Genomic DNA, 27,714 nt, shown 5'->3' on the forward strand with positions numbered 1-27,714 from the left:
TGGATTGAGAATGGAATGCCACTTAAATTCATATGCAAGTCAAGGCGGGTGACCCAATAGCCTACTTTTGGCAATATATATGCTTTTACATGTAAAATAATAACTATAATTACATTTAATATTCTTTGACACCTACTTTGATTACACTATAAGTTGATGTGTTCAACTTAAATCCATAGCTGGGGTGGTTTGTTGGTCTAAGGTGTGACACCTCCAACCAGGATTCTAACACCACATTGTGGAGGGCATTCTCCCTCCAAAAGGTTACAGGAGCAGAGTGCCCTCCTTGGTCCATCTCTAACTCCCTCAGTGGAATGAGAGAGCCCTTCATTGTCACCTGGTGGATGTCTGACACCTGTAAATGAAAAAGGTACGACTCTCAGTGCCTGTTTACACAACGTTTTTTCCAAAAACTGTTTTTTTTTCATTAGTTAGGCCTTTCGTTTACACGACGACACCGTTTTGGAGGCTGAAAACGATGGTTTTTGAAAACTGCTTCCAAGGTGAAGGTTTTTGAAAACCCCGTTTTCGTTTTGCTGTGTAAAGGCACATCTGGGGTTTTAATGACGACATAGCCCCACCTAGTCCAGCCCCCGCGCTTGACATCACCTGACTAGACCCTTAGCAGAACAACAACAATGTTGGATCAAGGAATCGTGTGTGTGCTGCTGCACTGCACTTGATGTGACTTGGCATGCATTGAGATACTTCTATCATACCATATCATTAACAATCATTTTGTTCTATAATAGAGCTCAACAGTCCCGCCCCTCCTCGAGAGAGGTGCTTGCCCGGAAGTAAATTTCTCATTCATTTCTCCCATTGACTTCTGGAAAAATCTGGATATAAAGAGTTTTAGACCATGCCTTATGGTGCATTCCAGACAGCATTTAAACTAGTGGGATGTGGGATTTATCCTACCTCCAACTACGAAAGATGTACTGGAACGCCTGTCGAAGTGGGAGCTCCTACTCGCGAACTCGTATGAGCTCAACCTGCCCAGACCTCAACAAAATGAAGTGGGAGGATTATGGCGGCGCCCATGGAGACATGCTCCGTGAGGAGTAACTTCAAGGAATACGCTATAAACTTTAGGGTAGGGTTGTTTTAGACACGGTAATTAACTTGTTCTTCATATTATGACTTAAAATTGTGTCAACAAAGAATACAACGTATTGTGAAAGTATACGTTATAACGTTATACAATTAGCCTAGCCTAATATGCTAATGTTACGACGGTATGCTAACGTTACGGTGGTCACCCATGTTTTCTAAACCTCCCACTCCAAAATGCTTGGAATGCTTTGAAGTGGGAGGTAGAACCTTTCAGGTAGGGTAGGTCCCACCTCCCACTCGTTTGGATGAGGTCTGGAATGCAGCATTAGGCTAACCAGCCCATGATGACGAATGAAGATGGATCAGAATGCAGGTAAGTTTGAGCCATGCTGTGTAGGTTAGCTTATGCCTATAGCCTACTGCGATTTTGCAAAACTCTTTCAATTAAAGTTGGACTTCTGTCATAATCTATAGTCTCATATCTTAGGCTACTTAAGCATATATATATGGAAAACGCTCCTGGACTAGCTTAGCTTAAGCTACTATTTATTTTCCTTATATGACTAGGCTAGGCCATGATAGAGTATCTATAGGCTATATATTATATTAGGGGCACATATGAGGGACAAAAAATGGGAAAAAGTTGAAACATGTTTGCTTTAAAAAAAAAAAAAAAGTTTTTCTTTTCGACATTCAAAACCAGTTTGAAGAGCGAGTCATCTAGTTACACAAGAATTTATGTTGAGTTGTCGGCCATCTGATCGAATCTGAGACTGACTCAGACACAGCTCTCTGTGGAGCGGTTGCCTGCTCTCTCCAAACTTGTTTTCAATGTCGAAAGACGAGATGTCGAGATTAAAGTCGATGTTTCAACTAGTCTCGAACTTTTTAAAATCGGCATATCGAGTTAGTTTTTATTATTATTCACGTGTGACCATAGCCTAGGCCCTACTCCGTTGACTTGTCACTTTAGCATTCGACATGGCACTCTACATTGCCACCACTCACTAAAGCTAGCGAATTACCTCAGAGCAACATTGTAACAAGTAGCTTAGTCCCCTCTCCAAACTACATTTGAATGTCGAGAATAAAGACGACATGTCGAGATTAAGGTCGACATAATGTTTCAACTAGTCTCGAACTTAAAAGTTTGAAGTCGGCATGGGCCTATTGAGTTAAACATATATTTTTTTTTCTTCATGTCAGCCACTCCGTCGACCTGTCACTTTAGCAGACGATACGGCACTCTTGTTGCCACCACTCGTTAAGATAGCGAATCACCTCAGAGCAACATAACAAGTACTATAGTCCCCTCTCCAAACTACATGAATGTCGAGAATAAAGACGAAATGTCGAGATTAAGGTCGACATATTGTTTCAACTAGTCTCGAACTTAAAAGTTTGAAGTCGGCATATGGGCCTATTGAGTTAAACATATATATTTTATTTTCATGTCATAGCCACTCCGTCGACCTGTCACTTTAGCAGACGATACGGCACTCTACATTGTTGCCACCGCTCGTTAAGATAGCGAATTACCTCAGAGCAACATTGTAACAAGTAGCTTATAGTCCCCTCTCCAAACTACATTTGAATGTCGAGAATAAAGACGAAATGTCGAGATTAAGGTCGACATATTGTTTCAACTAGTCTCGAACTTTAATTTCAACTAGTCGAACATAATGTTTCAACTATTCTCGAACTTCGACAAAATGTTTCAATCCGTCGACCTGTTACTTTGGCAGACGACACGGCACTCTACATTGTTGCCACCACTCGCTACAAGCTTTATACTTATACTTTTTAAGTATCCATAACCTAGTTTGGTCTTCAGCCAGAAATGGATGTCAACCTTATAATAGTCTACAAAAAGTGGCATATTTTGAGCTAATAATTCAGTCACTGCTATTCACTTGGGAGGCTCAACCCACACCATATGATAGCCTACCTACTTTGCCGTTGCCTTTATCAAGTGCTGGCTTTTAAAAACGTCTGTCTACTTTTAATTGTAGGAATGCTATATAATCCTTCCTTCTAAATTAAGTCTGTAAACATTGTGAGTTGGCGAAATTAAAATACACATAGCCTACAGTGGGGGTTGGTTGACATTGGCCGCTTTCACGTGAGATTCTCATGAGACCTCACGCGTGAATCACGTGTATTTTATTTATTTTTCCCAAGTGAAGCTGCAATGACCCAAACAACCACCAGGTGGCACTTGTGAGCAGGGTTAGGAATGTCGGCATTTACCACTAGCCAAACAATCCAAAAGTGAATTAAATCCTGAAGCAAGCTGAAGATCTTTTCTGCTTTTAACAGCTTAGTCTCACGATAAAACGTGTTATTGTTTATGAAGGTGTCTTCTGTTGGCCTATTGTATGAAGAGGCATCTGGCTGTTTCGTTTAGGTTGGTTTTGCTGTCACTAACGGTTTCATGAGGTCACAAGACCAGTTTCCACTAAAAGCATAAGCCTATGTCCTTATGTTCTCGTTTTTGGGTCAATTCATACATTTTATTTCAAATGTGCAGATAGGCTGATGGATTGTTTTCATGCTGGCAACAAAACAAAATGGTTCACGAATGTTATTCTTGATTCTAAATGCGGGAAACAATTAAAAATAAAATGTCCCATTTTCCGACGCACCACAAACCTCTTGCCTAGGCTATGTATACATTAGGCTATATGTTTATTTGAAATGTATAAGCTGGCTGTTGTCAAATTTGTCAAAAGGCCTATAGGAGAAACTATATGGTTTATGCTCTCTGCTGTTTCATTCCGAACCAAAAGCGAAGGAGGGAGAATGAATTATGAACGTTTCACTTTTGCACAAATAATTCCTGAACGGTTTTGATCAGGCGGGAAACAATTAGGCACCACACACATCTTGTCTATTTAAATATTCTATTATTTGGGCCTATTATAAAAGGTAGGACTTTTTCGTTAGAAAACATTTTCATTTGAATTATGGACTGCCTTTGAATGAAGTTTGATCGGACTTTCAGTTCACAGAAGAAAGTTTCAAGACGCTAAAACACATGTTTGCCCCGTCGCATTAACGGTGACTTAATTTATTTCAAAAGGATATGACCTCATGAATCCTATGGTTGTTTGTGTGTTCTACTTGTCTTTTTTGATCTATAATGATTATAGGGGATGCATCTCAGTTGTTAGATTTGCACATAATATGGTCACCCGCGGTTATGGGTTAAGAAAACATATTTTTAATGATATTCGGGTCATGCTTGGTCTGGTCGGTATAAAAAAATATGCCGTTCATTTTTTGTCATTTATATCGTACTTAATTGTCTTTAGAAGAGGAAAACATAATTTGCAGCATTCCCACTGAAACGCGATTCTATTCCCCATATTTTGTCACGAACATTTATGCACTTGTTGTTTCTGCGTACAGACCCTCGGCTACACTTGACATGCAGTTGTGTTCTGTTCTCAGAGCATATGCTTTCTTTGTCTATGATCTGCAACTTTTTTCTCGAACTGCATGGCCTCCTCGATTCGGCTGCTGAGCAGCGAAGTTGCCGATGCCATGCGTGCTTCTCAAGTCTGATAATTTGCAGCAAGATCGAATGGTGGAACCATGGACTGAAAGACAAGGCATATAGCCTACAATTGGTATGAGCACGCAATGTGCGTCCTTGCGCAACTTTTATTTATTTATTTTTTTGGGGGGGGCTTTTGTGCCTTTAATTTTGACAGGACAGTAGAGAGAGACAGGAAGCGAATGGGTGAGAGAATCGGGGTGGGATCCGGAAAGGACCACGGGGCGGGAATCGAACCCGGGTCGCCGGCGTGCGGTGCAGGTGCCCCAGCCAGTTGCCCCACGGCTGGGGCCCTTGCACAACTTATAAAGTGGCTCGTTGGAAAGCCCCGCGTCTGCTCTTTCGTGCAATAAAGGTTTCATCTTGCTGCAATTTATAATCGCGAGCAATGACGCACTCAATCGGGCTCTATGGGTTTTGGTTTTGATTTTTGTTTTGGTCCATTGATGAAGACGTTAATAAAGAGTTTCTTAATAGTAATACTGTAATATTCTATGTCTGCATTTCATGCTTGGGAGCCTCAACGCATTCACGTGAGGAACGGCTGAAACAGAATTTGTATAGGAAAATCCTTAGGCTAATTATGTTCAATGTTGAGTCAAATACCCTAATTTTTGGATGAATGCTGACACGGAACAAAAAAAGGTAGGCCTAGACTAAATGCATGTTTCCCAAATTCTGAGCAATCACTAAGCTATTAGGCCTATATTGTTTACATGCATGAGATACCAGTTTTGCGTAGCTCAATGACGCGACAACTAAGTTAGACTAATTTTTACAATGAGCGGGTCGGGAAGCGGGTCGGGTACAGTATTTCAATAATTATTTTTTGCGGTCCGAGTTGCGGTCGGGTTAGTTGTAAACGGCGGGGCGGCGCGGGCCGTTCAGACACGTACCCGCGCATCACTGGTGGGCACCAACTTTTTTGATGAATTGATAAACATTTAAAAAGTGGTGGGGACAAAATCGTTCGTCATGAAAAGTGTTGGAGACGTAGGCTACCCGGTCCCTGGCGAAAATGATGCTGCTGTTTCCGAAAGCCGAAAAGGAGTAGGCTCACTGTTGCAGACGCACACTCAACATAGTGCTAATGATGTGTGAAACTGCTCTTGGGGGTTGGGGGATTTTTTAATTTGTGTTCTAAGGCACAGAGGTCAGCTCACAGAGGGGGGATGGTACAGTTAGCTTCCAACGCTCTAAACTTATGTATTTCCAATCGGCTTTCACAATCATCTACAGCTGTGCTGATGATCACCATGGAAAACTTGCAATGTCTATACAGAACTGCTTTCACTTCCCCGAGTCGCGAACGCAACATACACAACAATATACCGATATTTAGCAAACACATGTATTTCCAGCTCTCAAAACCGATGAGGTCCAGATCTCAGTGGCCTCATAGCTGCCTACAGCCATGCATAGTAAGCCTAATGATAGCCTTGCCAATTGGTCATCAGTCACACACCCCTAATCGTGGGGTTGACCTGTTCCTTTCACACTGAGCCCCGATGAAAACAACCTCCTTGGCGGAGATAATAATTAGGCCTATCAAATTAAAAGCACACTACGACAGGTATACTTGTGTGATCACGCAACACAAGAGAGCATTTAGCGATGGGACAGTTGTGAATGAGTGCTTAACACCCTGGAGTCTAAATACCCCCCGGGGGATTTGAAAAACACATCTCAATCTCTGCTTTTATCATATTATAGAAACACCATTAGAAACCTTTAATCAACTCGTTTTCAAATATATAGCCTATGTTTTAAGAGAATATGGCAATGATAATGGCACTTTGTAAAAACAATAAATTCTTAGGATTTGTCCTCTCACCTGCAGCAGGCCCATTCAAAAGCCCATCCACCTAATTTGCATTTGAAAGAGCCAATCACTAAAGTGACACATTTAGTCTGGAAAAAGTAGCAGGCTAGCCTACTTTATGAGTTTTTTTGACCCCTCTAATAAATTGCCTATAGGCCTACTACGATATGGAGGAAGGGCTGCCTATCTCTTCCCCTTAAGAGTTTTTTTATAAGATAAAATGTTTACGCTATTTAAGTTTAGGATTTGGTAGACAAGACAACCTCGGAAAAGTTCTTCAGATAAACATTTTTTTATTGAATTAAAGGAAAGAAAATGTATCGCCGGGGTTTCGGGGCTTGCGAAGGCATTCGTTGATCTTATTGATGCAGTCCTTGCGGCCACTTCTCCCCATCGTAGGAAACTTTCTGTTTAGTGTTGACAACACAAAGGCCTTCACGTTTTGTGGCAGTGCTTGCTTGCCCTTCGATCCATCCCAGTTGGTGGTTTTGCACCTGTCCCTGAGTTATAGTCTATATGAGTAAGCGCTTATGCTCTAACCGCATAATAAAAGAAGCACCTGCATTCCACAGCAGTGCTTATGGCAAGGCTATTAACACCTGTCACTGAGCTATGGACAAGCAGTTATGCTAGAAAACTATCATAATAACAGACACACCTAATTGTATGGCTCTATGTTTAAACACATCAAATTAGCAAGCATTTCCTCCCGATAGCAGCAACGTTTGCTTTCTTTTTCTGTCGGTCCGCGGTTGCTTGGTCAATTGCGCAGCAAATTATCAGATGAAACACCGGACCTAATTTCACTCCATGTCTCGCGGACCAGCAGTAGTCTCCACGTTTCGCGGCCCATAGTTTGAGAAACGCTGCATTAAAGTGTCATTAGGTTGTAGGCTATATGTTTAGTGTTTTCTTTGTGTGTTTTTCATTGTAGTGTGTGTGCATTGAGTAGTTCCTTAAAATACGGAACAAAGAGCGTCCCGTATCTGTTCAATACGGAAGAAGACTTTAACTATTACTTATATATTTCTTATAACGAAACGCGAAGAAAAAATACGAGGACTGACCATCTCGTTTCTCCGCGTTTCCCCCAATACCATGGCGACAAAGAGAAATAAATATGATTTGACATTTAAGCTGATTGTTGACAAATTTGCCACACAATTCGGGAGAAGCGGCGGACAGGAGCCCCACCACAAGCAAGCACTTCTAGCCCAAATTAACATGGTAACGTTGCCTATGACTAAAGTGTCTAAGTAGGCTAGTCCTACTAATATTACATTTGATTGGTAGCATGTTTGTAGCGCGCCAGTTTACCCATCCCCTACATCAAAACAGCTTAGAATCAATCAAAGAATCAGCTGTGTCGGCGTTAGGCTGTAGGCGATTTTCTATAACCATTTTCATTAATTTCAACAATGGTTCATTGAAACGTCGTTTGAATAATTTCGCCAGTCATCACCTTCATTGTAATGATTAAATGAGATTAAGGACGGTCGACTATTGACGGATATGCGGTCTTCATCATTAAATGCAGTTGAAATGCGGGATGAAACTTTCTGCCACCTGGTGGTTGTTTGGGTACATTGCCTTAATTAGCCTCGAAAAAAATCGGCTTGACGGCCTGCGGGATCTCTTTGGGAGTCCCGCAGGAGAAGGTGCATTCTCAACCCGTACCCACTGTAGCTTGATATTGATTTTTTTTTACTGCTAGCAATCAAGTGTTTTCAGACATGTTTAGTCTAACAGCAGAATTACCAGTTTCAACTGTCATTCGACCCATAAAGGTATATGAAAGTCAGCTAGCTACTTATTTTCCACTTAGCCTCCTGCCTTGTTAACGTTTAGGTGCTGTGTCCACCAAACGCGTTTTTTGCGCCGACGGCGACAATTTTCAATGTAAAGTCTATATAGCTCAGCGCTCACAGCGCTGAGTGCCCTCGGCGGAAAAAAGCTGTCGGTGCCGACCGTTTTTTGTCGCAGCGCTCAGAGCGCTCAAAGTTGAAATCTGTTCAACTTTTAGAACAGCGCCGGGCTCGTCAATGGCACTTCTCGTTATAAACCGTCCCTGGTTTTGGTAACTTAGCAACAATGAACACTTATTGAAGCGCCGAGAGAAGGAGGTTGAGAGCGCTCTGAAAAGCATCTCGCTGCAGTCCACGGGAAGGCGGGGCTTGACGTCAAGCCCCGCCCACATCCAAGACAGCCATTTTGTTTTTGATTACGTCACTCGCAGGCACTTGTCAAATTCATAGAGGTCAAATTCCTGGATTACGCTATTTACCGAAGTAGCTGCTACAGCGAAGATAGTACCTATCTATCTGCAGAAGAGTTGAAGACTCAAATATGTTGGTAAGTAACACATATGATAGAATAAAGAAGTTTAATTTTAATTAATTGTGAATTGGTTGGAAATTGTGTTTGTAAAAAAAAAAAAGATTGATCTTACTACTGAGGCTCGTAGCCTAGCACTAGGCCTACATTGTATACTTTCTTACACTTCCACACGTTATCATCGTTTTAAAGAAAGCGGTCCTGTCTATATGGTTCATACCGAATATCCGTATTTATTTTTATCCATATTTATTCTGTTAAAACCTTTTTACAGTGTATGGTTAAAACCAGCTCGTCAGTGTCCCCGTCCGCCGGCGGTGGGCTCTGTATGGAGGTGCATTTCTAGATCGCTGCAGCCTTTGGGAAGGCAGGGCTGTAGGAAGATTTGATTTGAAACTTCTTATTAATTACAGATTCAAATACGTTTTATATTAGATTAGACTAGATTAGAAAACAACTTTGTTGTTTTAATGTTATATCGTCCAATGCTAATTTATAAATGTTATACTGCCCGTGAAATCGTGTGCTTTTCGAACATTCTATCACCTCACAAGAGGAGCGCAAGGCTCACGATTTCGCGGGTAGTAAACATTTACAAATTATTTTTTGATGATGTCTTAAACAAACAAATGTACACAGTAGGCCTACACCCAGACAGTACATATTTGCCAGATCCGTTTTCGAAATAGCCAGATTCGCGCAGAAGACCTGCACCATAACATCTGGCTGTGAAAGTCCGTCAATTCGTCATCGACAGAGCGGTGGATCCGGTGATCAGAGAGAAAGTGGATGGCTTCTGTTGAAAGGTAAGAGCTAGATTACAGGTAGCTGAAATTCTAGGGGATACATACAACCGAGTGTCTCTGATACAACATAAGCATCATGCTTATTTCAATCAATGTTTTTTTTTACAATAGAGAGAGAAATAATTTCATTGGTGTGAGCTCTAGGATTAAAACATATGTTCTATATTGACTGACAAGGCTGCATAAATGTATTCAACATTTGTGTTTGTGGATGGTGTAAAATAAAACATAGCTGCTACATTTCCTAACAAAGTGACTGTTGTCTTGCTATGCATGCACAGTAGCCTATCTGATGGTTTTAAACTTTATAGGCTTATAGGCCTACGTCTTTCTAGCATACTTGTAAATAATGTTTCTAAATGTTACTCTACAGTACACGTAGTGTACCCTCTTCATAGGAAAAGTCTAGGGATTACGTCCAAATAACCTACACCTACACTAACTAGTTCGGACGTCTGCAGTGTATTATGAAGTTCTTAAACAACATGAACCCATTACTGCAACATTTGTGTTATCTAAAGCTATACATGACATGAACCACACACAAACATATACGTAAGGGATAACGGCCGACGAGGTGACCGGTTCGATGGAAATAATGGCTAGGTGGAGGTCTAGAACTCCGGCGACGTGCGAAGCACGGAGACGGAGTTACCTCCGCCGTGCCATTATTTCCATCGAACCGGTCGACCTCGAAGGCCGTTATCCCGCTTATCTCCCGTTTGTATTCATAACCTGTATATTTAGAACATAGTTTTATTCCACCGTTGCGTCCGTTAACATCGCTAAAACTGTCTTGACCGTGGGACTACTTTCCGCCACATATCAACTTTCTACTTGCAGGACAAAACTGCCGTTACTAGTTCTAAATGGATAGTTGCTATGGCCAAAAGCCAGTCGTTAGTTCTAAATGGCTGGTTGCTACGGCCAAAAGCCAGTCGTTAGTTCTATCTCTGCCGTTGTCAAGCGGGCATTTCCCAGGATTCTGATTAACTTTAACTTTGAAAGATCGCTACTTTTATAGCCTACATGGCATCCAACTAGCTACAATCCACCTCCGTCATATGCTACAATGTTACTATGGTTCTGCACGTCTGTATTTCAGCTTGGATGCAACGTGACAGTTCATTTAAACTTCGCAACGAGTTTGGCGAATTAATATTCAAGTGTGATACGGGAACTACTTCGAAGGTAGCAGGTTATACGAAGTTAATGGCCACCCCATTAGCCAATCAGAGAAGAGAATTCCATTGTTGAGGGAGATAATGTGCAATGATGTGCTGACCGCTAGCTACTAGCGCCCGCTGCTAGCTATAGCGTTTTGCAACAATAACAAATGAATTAGCATTAGGCTACTCCCTACGTCCAACAACATTAGCACGTGTGGACGTCAGTGCCATATCCAAAGTCTGACTGTATTTTATACATCAACACAACATGAACCCATTACTGCAACAGTTGTGTTATGTAAGGGATAATGTATAGAATGTCATTATCGGGAAATAATGTGCTACAGCACTGGTGACCGCTACTAGCTAGCTAGTAGCGCTTTGCAACAATAACAAATGAATGACCATTAGGCTACTTCCTACGTCCAAAAACAGAGCCATAAAGTCTGACTTTATTTTATACAACATCAACACAACATGACCTATTACCGCAATAGGTGTATTATCTAAAACACAAGGTATTAGCCACATCAGAGAATGTCTGATAAAAGACGTGGACAGACAGTAGCCTACTCTGACCACACTCACAAACATGTAACAGTCCGTGCATGTGCAACGGTAAGTCCTCTCGTGCTGTCTTTTTTTATATATATCAATAATAAAGGAATTACTTCCAGGTGAAGTCCGGATATACTTCTTAGCAATTTTTCTTTTTCTTTCTACTTGTAAGAGCTGGCACTCGTGTTAAACAAAGGAAGATGATATACAATACTGATATTAAAAAACACAATGCTGTGCTACTATCCTCCAATAACTTATTTACCAACATGTTAAAGGGATATTCCGCCATTTGTGGAAATACGCTCATTTTCCACCTTCCCTCGAGCAAAACAATCGATATTTACCTTGTTCCAATTCATCCAGCCATTCTGTGAGTCTGGCGATACAACTTTTAGCTTCAGCCTAGCATAGATCATTAAATCGGATTAGACCATTAGCTTCTCGCCTGCTAGCTTCATGTTTAAAGTGACTAATATTTCTGGTAATTTTCCCATTTAAAACGTGTGTCCTCTCAAGTTAGAAAGTGCAATAAGACCAACTGAAAATGAACCCTGCCGTTTTTCTAGGCTGATTTGACATGGAACTACATTCTCATCTGGCGTAATAATCAAGGCAACTTGCAGCTACTGGCACTACTACTGCTTGATGTCTATGGGGACTATTTTCAGATGCTGCATACGATATCACTGCGCCTATGGTACGTTTGCAAGTTGCCTTGATTATTACGCCAAATGAGAGTGTAGTTCCATGTCAAATCAGCCTAGAAAACGCCAGGTTTCATTTTCAGTTGGTCTTATTGCACTTTCTAACTTGAGAGGAGACACGTTTTAAATGGGAAAATTATCAGAAATCTTAGTCACTTTTAAACATGAAGCTAGCAGGCGAGAAGCTAATGGTCTAATCCGATTCAGTGATCTATGCTAGGCTGAAGCTAAAAGTTGTATCGCCAGACTCACAGAATGGCTGGATGAACGGGAACAAGGTAAATATCGATTGTTTTGCTCGAGGGGAGGTGGAAAATGAGCGTATTTCCAAAAATGGCGGAATATCCCTTTAAACACAGCTTCACTTGACGTTGACAAGTGGTTCCGGGTCACACATGACCCTTGCAGAGAATGTCTAATAAGGGGAGAAGGACCACTAGCGAAATACTTCCGCATGGTACTGCAACTAGAGGGCGATCGCGAGCAAGTGATGAATGCATGGGTAGCAATGGAGCTGGACCCCCCAGTACCACATTTCTCGTTATATAATTTTTTCTCCTAAAATTGCATTAATGCATGCGATGCAAGATAACTTGACTTGACAATCAGCTGACCAATACAATTTTCAATATGTGTTGTTATTCCTAAAAACCCTTTCAAAGTTTTCATGTCACGTGACACAAGCGAACCACTTTACGGCCATAGTCCTAAAAGAAGGTTCAGCTTCACGACGGTCGTAATCGGTCGCGATTGTCGCGAGCATCCATGAGCTAAATGCTAGCATGTTACAGGGAAAACGGCCCATCCTATGAAAAGCAGAAAGGACATGAGTGACTTTTTATTTCATTTCCAGTGGAAAACCTATACTCAGGTAGCTACTACGACAATGTACATTAAGAAATGAAGTTGTCAACTGTGAAAAAAACGAGTTCTAGCCGCTTAGCCCCATAGACCACAATTCATTTATCACTTGCTCGGCAACGCCCCTAGCGGAATTTCAACAGATTGCATGAACAATCCGGTACAATGGAGTTAATAGGAAGTGGACCGGCTCTCCCTAAAGGGGCTCTGACCCTTGTCAGAGAATGTCTAATAAGGGGAGAACGACCACTCGCTGAGTACTTCCGCATGGTACTGCAACTAGAGGGCGATCGCGAGCAAGTGGAGGTGAATGGAGTTTCTCTTAAAATCCACTTTTCTCTGGATATAATTTTTTGTGTAGAAATCAGAATGTTGCATGTGAAAGGGGGGTCAAGGAAAATGCACACGGTTGAGTATTAGATTTTTTAAGTCCCTTAATTGCTCTAAGAAGCCTTTCAAACGTGTCAATGACGTCATTCATTAGCAGGGTGCTAGTGTGTTATGGGCAACAACGACCAAGCCTGTGAAAAACCAAAGGGCCATAAGTAATTGTTCATTCAACTTTCGACCTATAACCCATATGAGCTTGCAGAAACTAAACTCCAATCTTCGATTTTTTAATGACAATCAGGTGAAAAAGACCAATTTACCCATCTAGCCCCATATAGCCCCATAGACCCCCATTGTTTGATCACTTGCTCGTGATCGCCCCTAGTGGAACTGCAACTGGAACTGCAGGTACAATGCAGGTACAATGGAGTTAATAGGGAGTGGACCGGCTCTCCATAAATGGGCTCTGCCCTTGTTCTTGACAACTTCACACCCCTGTCCACTAGCATTTCATTGTAGGCTAAGATACACTGCAAAATATAACTAACGCAATGTAAGGCACAGCATGGTTTGATGTTCTTCAATATAGTAATAAATAAAATTATGCGTGAGCTTCATTTTAACTATTTTAAGAAGAAAGACGATTTTTATTTAAAAAAAACTACACTACATTGTACACATTTCAGACAGTAGGTGTCAGTGTTTACCAAGGTTGAGATGAAATATTTGTTCAATGCCTGTGGGAAATAACCTGACTATTCTGCTCTGTTTGCTGTCATATTTCAACAATATTCTTATCATATCTCTAAATTCAAAATGTTGTTTTTGTAGCTGCTGACCTCCATATGCAGACATCAATGGAGAACATGAAGCAACAGCTGAACCAGCATTTCCATGAACATGAGTGTGGTCCGAATAGCAGTCGCTGAACCAGGTGTGGAGATGCCAGAGGAGATCTCCCTGTCCCTAACCTCCCTCTAGGACTTTGATCACTTTGAAGGACGGTTACAAAATCCAGGCAACATAGCCAAGAAGCAGCAATTGTGCCTACACACCACACACACAAACAGTTAATTTGTAGGCCAAATACTGTATCTTGGCCTACTTTTTGCTTACTTTGAGAAAAAGACTGACCAAATACATGTGTACTTACATGTGTATTTTATATTAAGCAAGCTAGGCTTTAAATAATGGTTTTGCCTAACCTATGTTAATGTTATACTATTTGCTGTACATTGTTGACCCCTTTTCACAATATAATGTTGCCATAACTAGTCGTCATTGAGCAAATGATGATAGACAATGATATATATATATATATATATATGTACAATGACTTGAAGAATCTGAGATCACATTCTTTTGCTTTTAATTCTCTCTACATACACAGGCCTGATGGAGTTCAGGCGTGGTACCTGAATTCAGGCTTGAGCTTGGCCATGTATGATGTCAAGAAAGGCTATTCTCTATATTGTCTTTGAATGTATTTGATAATTTCAGGCACAGATAATTTCCTGCCCCATCAGCCCTGCATACAACTATTAGTAAGTTGATTTTGTCCTTGAAGGAGAAAGGCTCAATTAATGTCTATGGCTTGTCCATTGTCCTTATCCCTCACATTAAATACTTATACATATACATATACATCCCATATACATCGTGCACTTCCACTCCATGTGCATTTGTCTTGATACTACACTAATATGTGTATTCTATTTTGGATATTATACAATATGTCTTTGTCCATACATCTATATTGTTGTCTATATTGTACAGTATGTGTCTTTATTACTACTGTTTGAATGTTTACTATATATATATTCCACTACTACATGTGTAATTGTTAAATGTATAGACAGTTTTAACACCTGCTGAAGTCAAATTCCTTGTATATGTAAGCATATTTGGACAATAAAACTGATTCTGATTCAAATGGCAATGCATTTTGCTTTACTGAAACTACATTGCCCACAGTTTATTGTGGTCTACAGATTTGCCTTTTTAAAACAAAACAAACATATTTTGAAAAAAAAAAAAAAAATGTTGGGAAGATTACAAATTGTATGGGTATTTGTGTAGGTCTTAATTGTTTGATAGCCTAAATGTGACCATTCATAGCGAAATCAGTCGTTTTGCGCACAACGTTATTTTGAGAAAATCAACAATAACAAACTTCCGGGTTAAAATGTTGAATTTCACGTTTTCGCCTCATTCGACTGTATACAGTCTACAGTTTCATATCGTGAACGCATTTCACGGAAAAACATAAGTTTTGACTGTTAAACCCGGCGAAGATTCAACACATTTGCTGTCATTCCCGTTGTGCACGCGCTGCTTAAAAAGGTGATTTCTCCTCTTCTGGCATATCGTGACAGGAGAACCATGTCAACTTTGGATGCTGTTATCTTAGCGATAGTTTGTGTAATACCCTCGATATACATATCGTTGGAAAGCTTAGTTTATGGTCGTTCACGTGATAGTCCAAGAGCATTAGCTCAAAATAAGGTCAAACCCGGAACAAATTAGTAACAAGCTGAATTTTTCAGGATATGTTCAGAATACCTTTAGGAATAACATACTAAAAGTCCCCGTGAATCCCCCTTGTGCTCTCTGAGATATTCAAGATGGCGTCCAAAATGGCCGCTATTTGGAGATTTTTCCACATCTCAGGCTTAAAACCTAATACAAATGCAATTAAAAGGTCAAAATATATGTTTTTTAGGGGAAGTAAGTCAAGTTCATCATTAGTTTCTTGAATGGAGACATTTCATAATAATACAGTTATCTCCATAAGTATTGGGAAACATGCTAAAGTTCACTGTATAAAATCGTCTTTTGGAAATTGATCTTAATGCCTTAAATGGAAAAAATTAGGATACATCCAACCTTTAAGGACATCAATTTTGTTTGTGAATAAGTATCATAATGGTTTTATTTCAGTTAAGCTATTAGCTGGTTTCATTCTCATTGAGCTCAATGCAATTCAAACCAGCTAATAGGCTAACTGAAATACAACCATGCTAATCTCTTGGTATGGTGAAGGCACACACACACACACACACACACACACAGATGCACAGTACACACACACACACACACACTCACACACAGATGCACAGTACACACACACACACACACCTACACACACCTTACACACACACACACACATGCACAGTGCACACACACACACACAGATGCACAGTGCACACACACACACACACACACACACACACACACACACACACACACACACACAGATGCACAGTGCACACACACACACACACACACACACACACACACACACACACACACACACAGATGCACAGTGCACACACACACACACACACACACACCTTTGAGTAAGTTTTGTGAGACCACCGGAGCTGTGAAGTGAGTGTGTGTGTGATGTACTATAGCCTGTGTGTGTGTGTGTTTGTGTGTATGGGTGCGTTTATGTGTGCCCGTGTGTGTGTTTGCATGTGTGTATATGTGTGTATGTGCATGTTCTGTGTGTATTCTGTATGTGTTCTCTTTCTTTCTCTCTCTCTCTCTGTGTCTGTGTGTGTTCTGTGTTGTCTGTGTGTATTCTGTGTGTGTTCTCTCTTTCTCTCTCTCTCTCTGTGTGTGCCTGTGTGTGTGTGTGCGTGTGCGTGTGTGTGTGCGTGTGCGTGTGCGTGTGCGTGTGCGTGTGCGTGTGTGTGTGAGAGTGTGTGCCTGCGTATGTGTGTGTGCACTCGCGCGCATGTGTGTGTGTGTGTGTGTGATCTGATATTGGAGTGACAGTGACGGCAGAGAACACAGTGAACATATACACATAGAGACACATAAAACACACACACAAGCAGACACACACACACACACACACACACACACACACACACACACTCATAGACAGAGAAGCACTCATACACAAAAGCAAGCGCACATGCACACACTCATTTACATACATAAAAGTTGCAATAGGGGATGGAGTAGGCGATGGAAACAAAAGCGTGATTGATATTTGCGGAGAGAATGTGCAGGACTGAGCGGCGGTCATATTGTGTATCGCTTTGCGGTAGGCTACATCTAGTTTTCCAACATTCCTGTCACACCGGTGTGACGGTACACTCTATGAAAAAATGAGGAAATATCTTTCTGAATGAATAATGTATCGTAAATAAATAAATGTTTTCCTTAAAACACAGGGGTCATAAGTATTGGAACGCCTATGTTAACCCTATGTGTTAAAATTCCCATAGAGGCAGGACGATTTTTTATTCATTTATTCATTTGAAATAAATGGATCCATCCAGGACACTATGCACCCTGATAAAGAACCCTTGGCCTTTGGAATTAAAATAACCCCACATCATCACATACCCTTCACCACCAAGAGATAGCATGGCTTTATTTCAGTTAGCCTATTAGCTGGTTTGAATTGCATTGAGCTCAATGAGAATGAAACCAGCTAATAGGCTAACTGAAATAAAAACCATTATGATATTATTCACAGACAAAATTGATCTCCTTAAAGGTTGGATATTTCCTATTTTTTTCCATTTAAGGCATTAAGATCAATTTCCAAAAGACGATTTTATACAGTCAACTTTAGCATGTGTTCCAATACTTATGGAGGTAACTGTATTATTATGAAATGTCTCCATTCAATAAACTAACGATGAAATTGACTTACTTGCCCTATAAAACATATATTTTGACCTTTTAATTGCATTTGTATTAGGTTTTAAGCCTGAGATGTGGAAATATCTCCAAATAGCGGGCATTTTGGACGCCATCTTGAATATCTCAGAGAGCACAAGGGGGATTCACGGGGACTTTTAGTATGTTATTCCTAAAGGTATTCTGAACATATCCTGAAAAATTCAGCTTGTTACTAATTTGTTCCGGGTTTGACCCTATTACTACTGGACTATGAGCACAATAACTTAATTTAATTCATTTTACCGAAACGACTGGTTCCGCTTTACAGGGTCACAAATATGAATCACAGATATTTGTTGTGCAGATAGTCTATCTTATAAGTAAGTATAACTATATATACTCTTTTGATCCTGTGAGGGAAATTTGTTCTCTGCATTTATCCCAATCTGTGAAGTAGCAAAACACGCACAGCACACAGTGAGGTGAAGCGCACACTAACCCAGCGCATTGAGCTGTTTGCTCAGCAGCAGTGCTCAGGGAGCCTTGCTCTTTTCATACATTGTGCATGTTGCATTGCTATATATTCATTTTGCTCTCAAAACGTAACTGCTAATACACTGCACACTTTCATATTTATTTCATGGTACTCTAAACCACCTTCTGTAAACCAACTGTATAGTACTGTCTACACTGCCCTGTCATGTCTATGAACCACCTGTATATACTTGGTATATCACATAGCACTTTTCTGCTTTTTTGCAGTTCTGGTTAGACGCAAACTGCATTTCGTTCTTTGTAAGCTTTTACTCCGCACAATGACAATAAAGTTGAATCTAATCTAATCCCAATTCCTCCAGCACTCAACCCATTTTGAGGGCCTCCCAGACCCAGGAAAATTCCTTGAGGGAGGATCCTATATCTGTCCATGTTGCTACTATACCACCAATGTCTTGTACAAAATAAGATTACACATTGAAAATCATGTGCAGCTGGCAGTGAAACACAACGGTAGGGTTTGTTGGAATGGACAATATGCTTGATGTTGAGCACCAGTCCCAGATGCATATGTAAAGGATAATGAATGATTTATTTTGTTTATTTATTCACACTCCGTTATCCCATACATAAAGGGCTAGTGGTAATTCCATGACATTCCTGGATTTTTCAGATTTAGTGACGATCTTAATGTTTTACAGGGTTTCTTATCTGCAAATGCAGCAGGTCTTGCAGGACATCTGCACATTTTCATTGCTTTCACTGCAGTGTTACAATTGTAAGAAAGGACCAGTTTCAACAACATATCAGCAGTCACCAGTCACCACCCTGTGCACCTGCCTCTGTCACAGCGTTTCCTGCCCCTGCATCGGTCCCAGCGTTTCCTGCCTCTGCTCCTGCAGCTGTCCCAGCGTTTCCTGCCCCTGCTCCTGCATCTGTCCCAGCGTTTCCTGCCCCTGCTCCTGCATCTGTCCCAGCGTTTCCTGCCCCTGCTCCTGCATCTGTCCCAGCGTTTCCTGCCCCTGCTCCTGCCTCTGTAGTGCCACCTCCTCCACCACTCATCCGGAAGAACAAAGAGTCAGTTGTGTGTCCACACTGTGGTCTAACTTTAAACAGAAGAAATCTAAGGCTACATCTTCAGAGACGCCACGCCCTGGTAAAACCAGACATCAACGCCCAATACCACCTGAACTGTCAGTGTATTGATTTTGAAAGTGGTGTATTTGCAGTTGCAAAATCTTTTGCCACCCCCAGCACACCAATCCACGTGATTAAGAGGACTTGGGGGCAAAACCAAAACACCCAATGTGAAATGGATAACTGCAAAATTAGCATGGACTGTGCAGAGAGATCAAATTTAAGAACATTTGAATGTCCTCACATTCAGTCCCTGTCTTATTGCCCTCCGGCAACAGTGAAGTATCCTGCTCTCTCCGAAGAAGTCCTCCAGCTGATGGTAGTCAAGAAGTGGTTTGGGCAGGACAAGAGAGACAGGTGTCTGGAACGGCAGAGGGCAGCCGTTGAGGTGGGGACTCCACTCTCCTGTGTTGTTACCACCTCCGGTCCACCTTCAAAAAAATACATATCAGTGTTTGAGCCAACGGTGGCCTATTACAGCAGGCTTGGTCGGGTCATGGTCAGCTTTGACACAAAGAAAATTACCTGGCACTGTCCATGTGCAAAGCCCGACAGTCTTGCTTACATAAATATGTTGCCAAGTGGCATTTGTTTCAAACAGACAAGGATCTTTTCTGCAAAGCCAAATGTCTTGAGGCAGAGGAGGGAACCATGCCCTGCAGTCCAGACATGGACTGTGCAGCACAGGATGAAGGGGCACAGTATCCACCAACAGGCGATCTTCTTGTTGACATGGTGAAGGACATCTATTGCAACAAGAAGATCCCTGCAGTCCTTCCCCGTGATGCTGTTCACACCAGCTCATTCCCGTCTGCCTTAATACCACCAGAAAAACTTTGCAGACAATGTCCAGACCATCAGCTGCTGAGTGAACCGGCGCTTATCACATCTAAAGCGAAGATTTTAACCATGACGGATGTCATAGAGGGTAGGTCCTTCTTTTTTTTACTTAGTTGTACTTTTAAAGCCGCATAGGTTCACGTTTAATCCAGCCCTTCCATTAAATCAACCTTGAACAGGAATTTCAGTGTACAGCAAATGGTGCAATACAGTGGTCGGATGGTGTCCACAATTTTGACGACGTCACACCGTTGTCACTGCACCTTTGTGTCTTCCTCAGAAACGCTCTTCAGGTAGGACAATCATTCACTCACTAACTTCACTGACAGATCTGTTGAATTTCAAAAGCATAATGCCAATGTTGATTTTGCAGACTCACCAGGCTGTTGGGAGCGTAGTAGAGGCACTGGAAAAAACGGCTGGCAAACGCTACCCATCAGGTCAAAGGGTTCTGCAGGCTTACCTGACATTTGAAGCGCTGTGTCAGGGTTGCCAACTCTCACACTCCCGCCGTGACACTCACGATTTCAGCATCAACCTCACGCTCTCACGCAGACACAAGAAATGTCACGCCAAAATCCATTCTTCTTTTTCTTCAAACCGTTCATAATCAGTTGGTGACTAGACCACAGCAGAGCATATTGTAGACAGAAGACGAACTCGAGGCATGTATAGGCTCTTTAGATCAATAGCAGGTATAGATCTAATATCTGTCTTCAATGTTCTCAGCGCAGAGAAATAATTTGTGGCGGGTGAAGTGCAAAATGCGCACCATTCGTTTCTATCGGATTGCTCACGGAGTTCACACTGATATGAATGACACTTGACAGAGCGCGATCTTTCTGATGGCAGCCTATTATTATTAGTAGGGCTGTCAATCGATTAACATTTTTAATCTGATTAATTACATACTCTGTGATTAATTAATCTAAATTAATCACATACAAAATGTAATCGCAACATCGCAATGTCATATGCAAATTCTGTGCTGCAGACATTGCAGAGGACTTTGTTTTAATCAACACTTTCTTTTTAACACCGTCAGGCTGTTTATTTTTTCAGTAAATGTTCCAATCAATGATTCAGGCAGCACATTCTCGTCTCCCCATTTTACAGTCTAATGGTAACTGACTAGAATGGCTCTGGATCAAAGGTCATTGATTAATCTGCGTTAATTTTTTTAATCAGTTATTTTGTCTCAAATTAATTAATCTAAATTAATCAGTTATTTTGACAGCCCTAATTATTAGGCTACATTAATGCAATTAATTTGTATAATAAGCCATTCCCGAGTAGCCTATTCCAGTTTTTAAATTGCAATAGGCCTACATTTGTACTTTTTCTCCAACTTCAGGCAGTAGGCCACTGTAGTAACAAAGGTAGTTAAGTTATGTCCGCTTTGTTAACTTGACAGGGAGTAGGGATGGCGAAAACTAAACATTTTCTTGACCGACCACCGAGGCTCATTAGCCGGTTGAAACCGGTTAACCGATTCATTTAAAATAAATTATGCTATTTGAAATAACAGCCACGTAATTTCGCAACTCTCATCTCTCTGTCCCACGCTCATACACACAGCCCCGGCGCCGCCCTTTCACTCACGTCACTTTTTTAAATCGTACAGCGCCAAACATGAGTCCTGCAAACCAAGGAGCTTGTAAGTGGAGGACAAATGGTTCCTTTGCTCCGAAAATGGTTTGGGTACAAGGTGATCGCGTTGCAAATAAAGGCGTTTGTCTAGCGTTAGAAGCTCATTTGAAGCTGAAATGGCCGCGGCTCACTTAAGAAAGTGACAGCTCCGAAGAGACGCAGCTTAGTTTGAGGAAGTGCTAACAACAATAACGAAAGATGATCATTACCTTATCTGTTACCATTGATGATCCTTCCTGAAATGTAGATGTAATGTATTTCCAAATCTAAGCCCATCTTATGCGGAAAGTTGCCTAGACTGCAACACCATAAAACCAATAGATAAAACAGCACACTTCCAGATTGCAAAAGACGCACCGGCCACCGCTGTGACCTCGTGCCAAATGTTTTTATTGGTTTATTACGTAGCCTAGCCTACAAGCAGGCGTTATGAAAAATTGAGTGTGAGGGATAATGTGTTAACTTCACGCAAAAAAAGATCTTCTTGGAATGAGATGGCTAGCTGTAGTAGCGTTTAGTCCACTGTCTTTAGCCTAATTTAAAGATGCCTTTTTTTTTTTTTTTTTTTTTTTTTTTAACCGACTAGCGACAACTTTGGTCGGCTAACGTGGATACGGTCAACCATCGGTCAAACAGTCACCGGTTAACATCCCTAACAGGGAGCGAAGATATTCTATTCTGTCAAAAGTAGGGCCACTGCTGATGAGCTATTCCACATTCACAACAATTACCCTAGTCTACCTGGCAGAATATGACATCAAATGGGAAAACTGTGAGGGACTCGGATGGCGCACAGACGCAGAAGAAATGGGCTGCAGACCGTAATAGAGGATGCGCAACGGACGGACAAAATAATTAACTAGGCTACTGCTCTTCCACTTGTTTCTTTTTTTTTTTTTTTTTACTAGAAAACAATTATTAGCATCCCAAATCAAATCAAGAAATATTAAAGTTCTTGACTGATTGTCAATATCAGAACAATTGTGACACATTAAAATTCTTATCATTTATTTTTCACTGGCTATGGCTCCTAACTGATGCATGAGATAGATAGACCTAAACATATGGATGGATAGATGGATAGATAGCCTACAGAACATATATGATTCTGTAAATAGCTATATTGTATTGGATGTGAGTTGTATCGGTCTACAACACTATTAAATGACATTGAGAACCCCATACTGGTATATTATATTCACCTGTGTAACAACCAGTTAGTATATGTTGTGAGGCTATGGGCCCGTGTCTCTGGCAAGGGGCCTGCACTTAAAGATTGTGCCCCCCCCCCCCCCCCCCAACTTCACAAAATCTCACTCCAGCCAAACACCCAAAGTTGGCAACCCTGCTGTGTGACCACAATTACACATTTGCGTGTGTGTCATGCGGATACCATCCTGTGACCGTGGTGATGGACCTGCACAAAAAAGGTGTATTCAGCATGCCTGGTAAGTGTATGTGTGTATCTGTGTGCGTGTGTGCGCGCGTGTGTGTGTGTGTGTGTGTGTGTGTGTGTGACTCTGACCACATATTCGACTTGCAAAGAGTATGGCATGACTGTAATTTCCTTCAAAGTGAGCAGTATTGAGGAACCACCAGCAAATTTTGATGGCAAGATCGATGCGGAAGATTTCTGGGAGAAGGTGGCAATGGAAGTGATTTCCCGTGGGTTGGTCCCCAGTGAGTACATGGACTATTCCTGAAAAATAAATGTTTATTTATTTGGTCATGTGCCAATACCGTGGCATTAATGTTGCTTTTGCACAATGGCAGGGTTGGTAACTCTCCTTTACAAATTAAATCCTAAATTTTTCCCCCATTGACATTCCTAGATTGTGTCTGCTATGTTCTCCTGTAACTCCCAAAATCATAGGTAATAAGGAAAACCCTTTCACAGGACGTCCTAACTACCACAATTGGGCACCTTGGATAGGGCCCCACACAAGGAGTGGCAATGTAGTACTCAATACAGAGTTCAAAAAGTTGCATACCCCACATAGTCCAACAGAACAGCTGGAGTTGAATGTCACAGAGGACAGACTTACTGACGAGCTTCTCAAAGTCAAGGTATTAAAACTAACGGGTGTAATTCTGTCCCTGGCTTCACATACTGCCACCCAAACCACCCCCCACCCATACTCCTACAACCCACATGATATTACAGTCTGCATTACACACATTATATTCTAAACACACACCACATCACACCACCAAAGGCTTGTACAGAGTTCCACGCCTAATGCGGCCAGTTAATAACAATCCATAATGAAATTTACCAAGTGCTGATTCTCTGCTCCCATACTGTGTGTTTGTGTGTGTGTGTGTGTGTGTGTGTGTGTGTGTGTGTGTGTGTGCATGTTTACATTGCGTTTTACAGATGGACGATCTGCGTGGCTTGTGTGGGCAGTGTGGTGTGGACCCCCGGGGGTCACGAATGGACATCGTTAGTAGACTACAACAACAGATGGAAAACAGACAAAGTTATGACAAGGTGTTCTCTCAAATCTGGGGAGCTTCAGGTAACTGAACCTGTCTTGCAACCAAGTGTTTTGAAGTTGTACTGCAAGTAGTACAATTGGTCTGTGGACAGCAGTAAAGGCAAATCCATCAGGGCATCTAACAAGGTTATGTTCTCTCTCTCACTCTCTCTCTCTCTCTACCTGTCTTTTTGGTTTGTCCTTATAGGTGGATGGGCAGTGGTAACCTGCCCATGTGCCGTGGTGTATGCCGTGAAATTCAATATCAGAGCTGAAAGTCCACGCGACTACACCGATATGCTGCTTTCATTCAAACATTTTCCAAATATTGCCCTGTATGATTTTGCCCGTGGTCTCGCATCTCATGCCAACAACAGAGTGCCAGAGACTTTCCGCCCACATGGTGGCAGGTTGACTGAAGTCAACGACAGCAATATTTCATGGGCCGCCTCTGGGGAATTGAAAGTGAATTTGCCATGGTTAGAAACCAAAAAAAAAAATCCAGACAATGATGGACACCCTCTAACTGGGTCATCGGATCATTACGCTCTCTACGATCGCTTCCACGAAGACAATACAAAAGACAGTAGAGATGTCTTGAGAAAAGTTGAGCTGGTGCCACAGATCTGTGGCTGGGTCAACAGCCAGTGTGCTGAACAGCTTTTTGCTGGGATGAGGAAGAACAATCATTTCCTAAATATGATGACCCCATCCTCTCATGTCTTCTTAATGAGAAACATTTTGCAGCACTATAACAACAACAAAAATGCTGAAACCATGGAGAACTTAAAGAAGACACTGGGCCAGGACATAACTGTCAATTGTTATGGCCAAGCAGTGTTGAGTATGTATTTAAATTCACACAAAAATTGCTGTTAACATGTGAATAATATGGGGCCTTCATCAAAAAGTCTAATGCGCACCAAAAAAAAAACGTATCGTCTCTCCGCCACCCTAGCATAATAAGCAACTGCTACACCAGTGATTAAGTTACCTGGAACGCTTGTGCCATCGTGACCTCTGACCTAACTAACACCATACTGCCACCTAGACCACCACCAGAACAACAAAAACTAGTTAATGGCTCCCACATAATGTGTCAACAGATCAAGGCCCAAGACCAGAAGAAGAGCTGACCGATGTGGGTACGTCCACACTTGAAGACACCCATGGACCAGGTACATCTATGTTTTCTTGTTGTTGAAGCAGTAAATATTTGTTTCCCGTATGAATCATGGATGTTGTACCATGTTGTGTGTCGATACATTAATAGCTGTCATACAGTATAACATTGCACAGAGGTATTTCTTTTGTCCTTCATTATTCTACAATTTTATGAACAACAGGGATGCCGTGTGGGTCTCACTGTGCGAATGTGACAAGTGTAGGCTCAATAGAGGCCAAGAGGTCGTGCTGGTCCTTTGAGTTGCACCGTGACCAAGAACAAGTGGTACTGTAACTGTTGATTGTCATAAAAAAAGACTTTTAAATGGTCTTCGAAGTTTTGACTAAAAAGTGTGTAAACTACTAAACTAAACTACTTTGTGTTTTACAGCTACGCTATGTTTTGGACACCAACAGACCGGGCCATGAACTCGTAGTGCGCACCAATAACACCTGTCTGACTCGGTCTGATTTCCAGACACTAGGCCTGCCTCAGCTGATGGAGTCAACCGTAAGTTGCTTTTGCCGCATGGAGCAGTGAAATTAATAACCAGGTGTCCGCATGTAATAATCAACTCTTTTTATAGATTGGGAATGCCTGCTTTGACGTAATCAGGAGGATTGTGGTATCCAAGGTGCCATATGCTTTGCAGAACTGTCTATCAAACTAAATATCCACTAAGTGTTGAGTTACATTGTCATTGTAAGTGTATAAAGTACATTTCAAATTAATTCAAGGTTGTGTTTCAATGCTTGATCAGGGAAAGAATATTCACATTGTGGATCTGTACGTCTTCCCGACCTGGCTGCCACCTATCAGCATGAACCCTATGGCAAGTATACCTGTAAGTATGGGCGTTATATATTGGAAAATATTTTAAACCTACAGTAGCAACAAAATGTTAACAGCATCGATGATCTCCGTAGGACAGCTGTTTAGGTGTAAGAATATCAAGTATTTGACCGTGAGACTTTACCCAGGAAGCTGTCATTTGAATATATGCGCCGAAAGCACGAGCCTGTTCACACTAGTCATTAAATGCGTCTTGGGCAAATCTGATTGCAAGTGATCAGCCAAGACGCATTTTGTTCACACCAGTATCCTGGGGAGGGCTATGGAATGTTCTGTGGACACCGCAGAGGATGTGGCTAAAGCTTGTGTGGCTCTCCCAGGGGGTCAAGGCCGTGTTGATTAGCTTCGGCAAGTTAGCAAGCGCCATTTTCAAGTATGGCGCCTCATGGAGCATTTAGAACCAGCTCCGTGCACGAAAATCCGTGTTGGGCACGAGCTCTCATGCGCGTACATGTTGGTGGACGGGTACCTACAGCCAATCACTACTCTGTGCGACACTCCACTGGACTCAGGTGTGCGTTCCCGAGCAACTTTTTCTGCTTGTTGTTACGCGGCAAGCAAGTATGTGCATTATCGCCATCCTCTGAACTGGAGTATGACTCCCTTTTTCCAGAATGTCCAATAGAAATCAATGTAGGTCCATGCGTAATTTCCAGCTTGGGAACTTTGCGCATGGTCAGAGCCGACTGGCGCTGGATCGGAACGCCAGTGTTCAATATGGCGTTGACGAAAATTGGCCGGATTTACTAGCCTAGCATCGGCCATTCATTTGTATGGAGGGCGGGACTTAGTCACGCTCTCCAGTTATATATAATACCTCCATGGGCTCTCCACAACTTTTTGTCCAATCGAGACCCTACCCTGCCAGAGGAGAACAGGTACATACCACCAGGGATGACTGACAGCAGGGATGGTGCGCCTGGAGAATGGCGCCAGGTGGTCCAGGGAGATACCAACTTCACGAGTGCCCGCCGCATCACGGCTGCAAGAGCCACCCAGGATGGCATGGCGGTCAGGGAGATATTCAAAGAGTACTTCCAGATGGATCAGGGAAGGATCGACTGGCAGGATCGGCATGTCAGACGTGGCACTCACTTTGATGTCTAGTGTCAATGCGCTTTCTTGTAAAAATAAAAAAAGGTATTCTTGTAAGCATAGTTACAAGAATACATAAATAACAACAAAGAAATTGTATTAGAGTGCTATTTTTTTTTTTTATAGCACTAAAGTGCAACAGTAGCCAACAGCAATA

General features: G+C 41.8%; 1 protein-coding gene across 1 annotated transcript; it reads left to right on the forward strand.

The window, feature by feature from the left end:
* The first annotated feature begins 1,423 nt into the window (after positions 1-1,423).
* Positions 1,424-27,569, forward strand: LOC134092712 (uncharacterized). The gene is given in 16 exon segments (XM_062545740.1): positions 1,424-1,429; positions 19,193-19,377; positions 19,458-20,017; positions 20,020-20,406; positions 20,514-20,611; positions 20,692-20,800; positions 23,291-23,416; positions 23,544-23,648; positions 23,842-24,035; positions 24,346-24,487; positions 24,654-25,289; positions 25,552-25,623; positions 25,834-25,895; positions 26,001-26,120; positions 26,371-26,446; positions 27,331-27,569. Coding segments are annotated over 16 exon segments (3,117 nt in total).
* Positions 27,570-27,714: the final 145 nt, after the last annotated feature.

Source organism: Sardina pilchardus, chromosome 9, assembly GCF_963854185.1.
Source record: "Sardina pilchardus chromosome 9, fSarPil1.1, whole genome shotgun sequence".
Taxonomy (NCBI): domain Eukaryota; kingdom Metazoa; phylum Chordata; class Actinopteri; order Clupeiformes; family Clupeidae; genus Sardina; species Sardina pilchardus.